General features: G+C 55.6%; 1 protein-coding gene across 1 annotated transcript; it reads left to right on the top strand.

The window, feature by feature from the left end:
• Positions 1 to 2,049: 2,049 nt before the first annotated feature.
• Ccl24 (C-C motif chemokine ligand 24) lies at positions 2,050 to 4,846 on the top strand. The gene is made up of 3 exons (XM_047533949.1): positions 2,050 to 2,207; positions 2,447 to 2,564; positions 3,825 to 4,846. The coding sequence occupies exons 1-3, from the start codon at positions 2,135 to 2,137 to the stop codon at positions 3,991 to 3,993; spliced, it is 360 nt and encodes a 119-aa protein (XP_047389905.1). The 5' UTR covers positions 2,050 to 2,134; the 3' UTR covers positions 3,994 to 4,846.
• The last annotated feature ends 759 nt before the right edge of the window (positions 4,847 to 5,605 follow it).

The following is a 5,605-nucleotide window of genomic DNA, read 5'->3' as shown; positions in this document are numbered from 1 at the left end:
TTAGAGAACACAACCATTACACAATAGATTTAAAATAAGATGATGAAAAATGTCTTTTTTTTTTTTGGTATCAGAGATTCAACCCGGGGTGCTTAACCCCAGCCCTCTTTATATTTTATTTAGAGACAGAGTCTCGCTAAGGTGCTTAGTGCCTCGATAAGTGGCTGAGGCTGGCTTTGAACTCTCGATCCTCCTGCCTCGGCCTCCTGAACAGCTGGGATGACAGGCACACGCCACCACGTTGGCAAAATGTCTATTCTTTACAGCCTCTGTGGTGTGCCTGCCATGAACCGGGGTGGGACAAGGGATCAGATGGGAAGACCAAGGCCATCGCGGTCTTCTGCTCCTGTCCGTCCCTCCTCTCCTCCCTCTCCCTCTCTCTCCTTTCGAGGCTGCTCTCCTAGCCCCTCCTCCTCCCGCTCTTACTTTCAATCATCCTCCGCCGTCAGATTCCACCCCTTCAAGAGGAAGGGGGTGGACTTCCGTGTGGGGAGCCAGGATAGGGGCCCTTCAACAGCATCGGGTCCCTTTTCTTTGGCGACATCCATCTGCCTCCTCGCAGAGTGGCCTCCGCGATCCCTGCCCTAATGTCTTCCCTGGATGTGGCAGAAAGACTGGGTGTGTGAGCGAGGCGGCGGAGGTCCACTCAGGGCGGTATGGACCTGGGGTGCCGCCCTCCCCAGCCGTCCGGACCGGTGCCCTTCCGCGGTCCCACTTGGGTTTCAACATGGAGAATCCTACCCAACCCCTGTCCACGCTCCCCCCGGCTGGACACCCCTTCTGCACTTCCTCCTCCTGCTCCTCCCATTGAGTCATAAAACCCAGACCCACAAAGGGATGTCCTCCCCACCCTCAAATTGTTGAGGCGCAAAGGTCAGAACTGGGAGTCAGAAGGTGCAAGGATGAAAAGCCCCTGCGCCTGCTAAGGGCTGGCCTGCCACTCTTCTCCTTTCACCGTCCCCACTGCCGTGCCCGTGAGGACTGTCCCTGCAGGCTGGTGAGGACAGAGAGGAAAAGAGGGACAGATTCAAGGCTAGTGAAACGCTGAGTCGGACTCCTGGGGGGCTTCACTCTGCAAAGAAGGTCGATGAAGTCTGGAACTGGCTGGCCTCCCAGACTGGTCTTGTCCCCTCCTGGGGACCTGCAGCTGTATCTCTGGTCCAGGGGAAGTTGTCCCAGAATTGATCCATCCCGTATCCATCCTGTACACACAGGAGAGCCACTTGGGACTTGGTGGGTGTAGAAATGAGACGTGGATCTCAAGGTTCCCGTGACGTGGGAAGCACAGACACTCAAAGGGCTGTCCTGCTGGGACGGGGTGGCCCGGAAACTCAGGAGATCCTGTGGGACACGCTGGACGTCAATTCTGGATCCTTCCAGCCTACACCAATCAAAACCTGCCTGGGAGAGATGTAAATTTCCGGGCCCTTCCGACTTGCCCAGACCCTACAGGCTAAGTGGCTTCAGTCAGCTGGGGAGGTAGGTCCTGTCTGCTGGGAACTCAAAGCCACCAAGACCCAAAGTGTACCAACTTGGCGGAGGGATCCGCGTGCGTGCTGCCGGCACCCGCATGGCTCTGTCCGGCTCTGCCAGAACCTGTCATTGTCTGTGCACACTTGATCACCTCTGTGTCCCCGCTGGAAGCACGCCAGGGCCTGACGCAGGGCCCAGGCCCAGGAAAACCCTAGTGAATGAATGGGGGGCAGACAGGGATAACCACCATGGCCAGCCGAAAAAACTGAGGTCCCGGGAGGTGAGTGACTGACCCAGGCTCCCAAAGGGAATGAGCAGCAGAGCCAGGATCCCCTTCTGACTGGGCAGCCAAAGCCTTTGCACTTGGCCCCAGCAGGGCAGTTACGCCCCCACACCCAGCTCTTTCTCGTTGAGCTCCAAATAACCCCTGACTCAGCTGGAAACCACAGGGCACCCCCCCTTTCTTGACGGCTGAAGCCTCAGGGTTCTCGGGGAAGCGTGGAGGGGGCGGGGACTCTGAGCGCCTGTTTCTCCCTAGCGGCCCCTATAAAGGGCAGAGCCAGGGAGGCTGGGTGCGCTGCGGGAACCAAGCTCCTCCTCAGGCCTTCTCCTCCCAGGCACTGGCCTTGCGCCCTGAGCTGCAACCTCTGCTCTCCAGGACATGGCAGGTCCCGCGAGCATCATAGCTGGCCTCCTGCTTCTGGCCCTTTGTGTCGGCTACATCCTCCCCACAGGTGAGACCTCCACCTCTGATCCGGGTCTCTTGGGCAGGTCTGGTTCCAAGGACAGGGCTGGGTTGTTACAGCGAGGACGGGCAGAGGGCTAAGCGGCTGGGGCTGGTGGGAAGCAGGGACGTGGAGCAGCCCAGGGAGTGGCCTGGGGGTGTCGGGTGCAGGGGACAGCTCTGTGGCTGAGGTCCAGCCCCTGCAGCAGACTGGGGAAGGACTCGGCTCTTCTCTCTGTTTCTTTGCAGGCTCTGTGGTCATCCCCTCTTCTTGCTGCTTATCCTTTATTTCTAAGAAAATTCCCGAAAGCCGAGTGGTAAGCTACCAGATGTCCAGCGGGAGCACCTGCCCCAAGACAGGGGTGATGTGAGTACTTCCGTAGGAGAGGGGCAGGGAACGGGGCACCTCCAGGGTCCCGGAGGAATCAAGTCAGCTGTGCATCCCGTGGAAGGCACCTTGCCTCTCTGAGCCTCAGCTTCCTCACCCATAAAATTAGGAGGAAGATTTATATCCAAAATCATCCCCTGAGCCCCAAATATATACAAGGCACTGTTGGGGGGGATGGGACCCCATTTTAACTAAGTCCCTCAAAAATTCAATGGAAGCCAGGCATGGTGGCATGTGCCTGTAATCCCAGCAGCTCAGGAGGCTGCAGCAGGAGAATCGCAAGTTCAAAGCCAGCCTCAGCAATTTAGCGAGGCCCTGACTCTAAATAAAAAATTAAAAGGGCTTGGGATGTGCCTCAGTGGTTAAGCGCCCCTGGGTTCAATCTCTGGTACCAAAAAAAAAAACTGTTCTGGGGGGGCATGATTTCCCATTTTACTGAGTGTAACTGAGTCTCAGGAAGGTGACTTGCTCGAGGTCACACATGAAGCCAGGTATGGTGTTCCACACACCCTCACAGAGGCCTCCCACACAAGCTGGCCAGTGTGAACTCACTTAGAGCAGCACGTAAATGAAATGTGATATTAGTGTTTATTATTAATTTTCCCAAGCTGATACCCAGTCTCGTGGCCTGGGGACCCCCAGATCAAAGCTGGCATTGAAGGGGGCCACCCAGGATCCCAGCCCAGCTGCAGCATCCTGGACAGCCGCACTTCCAGCCAGCGTGTGAACTGGTAGCATCTGCCTTTGATTTGATTTGATTTTGTTCTATTTTGGTCCTGGGGATTGGACCCAGGGCCCTTTACCACTGAGCCACATCCCCAGCCCTTTCTACTCTTTATTCTGAGAGAGGATCTCTCTAAGTTGCCCAGGTTGGCTTCCAACATGTGAGCCTCCTGCCTCAGCCTCCCAAGTCTACCCTTTATTCTGGGCGTACTCATGGCAGTTTCGACTTCTCGCTGTGGGTAGAGGCTGACTCTGCTCCTACAGATCCAGCATTATCCAAAGGCAGATCTGGGCCTTGCTGTCTGATAGGGAGGACCCTGAGTGAGCCTGGCACCCCCTGCCACCCCATCACCCGCAAGGTGAAGACACACAGACACACAGACAGGGGTGCCAGGAAGCTGCGGGGGCCATGCAAGCAGCTAACCCTCCATGGCCTTCCACCTCCCCTCTTCACAGAGTGAAGGGGTCCCAGGGCCCTGCCAGGCCTCAGGTGAGCCCCTGTCCTTCCTCCCACAGCTTCACCACCAAGAAGGGCCTGAAGGTCTGTGGCGATCCCAAGCAGCCGTGGGTCCAGAAGTACGTGAATAACCTGGACGCCAAGCAGAAGCAACCTTCCACGGGGGCAAGGACACGGGGCGTCAAGGTCCCCAGGCAGAGACACCGTGGCAACAGCACTCCCAACTAACCACCACCTGCCCTCCTGCTCTGAGCTTGGGCGTGGGCTCCCTGCCGGGCAACTTGGGGCCTGGGAAGCCCACGGGAGAAGGGCAAGGGTTAATTTTCCTGTTCAGTCTCAGGGATGTGGCTCTTCTGTGAAAATCCCAGGGTAACAGGCTGTCTGCTCCCTGGAAGCTAAACCATGGCTCCAAGTGTCCTGGGCCCCTGGCTGCCCCGAGCTGGGGGAGAAGGTTCTAGAAGGAGGGAGGTGGCAGCCCTTTGCCCTTCTCCCTACCTGGAGCTGGCCCTTCTCTGACCTACAGGGTCCATCAGAGCCCAGGTGCATGAGACCCAAGCACCTGCAGACACAGCCTCCTGGCAGGGAGCCTGCAGGCGGCTCCAACAGGTCCTCTCGTCTCGTGGTGGGTCTGAGGGCTGTGCGTCTGTCTGTCTGTCTGTCTGGGGATGGTGACCTGTCAACAGAGATGCTCCCCGGCATGTTGGGGATGCTCCCGGATGGCCACACCTCCAGCACTTCAAATAAATAAAAACTCAACAAAAATGGAGGATCCCCTGGCTGATTCACTGTGGGATCCTTGCCTACTTCTCAAAGTTTCAGGAACAACGCATCGGTTTTTGTAAAGAAAAGGAGACAGAGGGCCAGGGTGAGGGGCAACATGCACCGTTGGAGTCCTTTGCTGATAGGAATTGAAGGAGATATTCTGCTGGGTGACAGGGTTTGCTTCTTGCTGCTTTGGGGTTTCCTCCACATTTTGGTGAAGGGAAGATGGGGTGGGAGCTGAGTGGGGGAGAGAGACCCCAGCCGTTTCTCTGTGCATGAGAACTGTCAAGTGCTCCAGAGTCACTGATCTGAAATCATCATCCAAGTAAACTCATTTCTCCTTTGAAGCAGCGATGTCTCATTTGTTCTCACCTCTCCTGGGAGTAGGGTTGGTGGTGAAATGTGCTCCAGAGAGCACCCTGGACCACCCACCCAAGGCTGGGAGGGGACGAAGGCCCCAGAGCCCAGGGCATCCAACCGTGGTCCTGGCCTGCCCTTGGGTGTCCTGGTACAAGGGTTAAATCAGAAAATCTAGGGCCAGAGGTGTAGCCCTGCAGGTTGTGTCCACCAGCAAGGCAAAAATAAATAAAAGGAAAATTCATTACACGGATTAAGCTTAGCACAGCTTATTTGACCACAACAGAGATGACCCGGAAATCGGGTGACCAGAGCAGATTCTGAGAATTCCAACCAAACTGTGATCTGCAGATATTTTTAGAAAAAAACAGAAGTGAAGCCTTGGAAACAGCTTAATTAGCCACAGCTCAATCAACCAGTCGATCGGTTAGCACATTACTGGTCCACAGTGTGCCGCTTTACTTGGTTGACTCCTGGATCTCCAACCAAACAGCTCTCAGTTATGGTGACAAAACTCTACTTCGGGCTGCTCATCAGACCCAGCACAGGCGGCCAGTTCAAATCAACGGCTGCCTTCAAAGTTTTATTTAACACAGGTTGGGTATCCCTGATCCGAAATGCTTGGCAGTGCTTTTGATTTCAGAGTTTTTCTGGTTGTAGAATATTTACCTACACTTTACCTGGTTGAATATCCAAAAATCCTGAATTTCAGAACACTTCC

The sequence above is a fragment of the Sciurus carolinensis genome, chromosome 18 (assembly GCF_902686445.1).
Source record: "Sciurus carolinensis chromosome 18, mSciCar1.2, whole genome shotgun sequence".
NCBI classification, from domain to species: Eukaryota; Metazoa; Chordata; class Mammalia; order Rodentia; family Sciuridae; genus Sciurus; species Sciurus carolinensis.
Note: the sequence above shows the minus strand (reverse complement) of the source record. Positions and strands in the feature narration are given on the sequence as shown.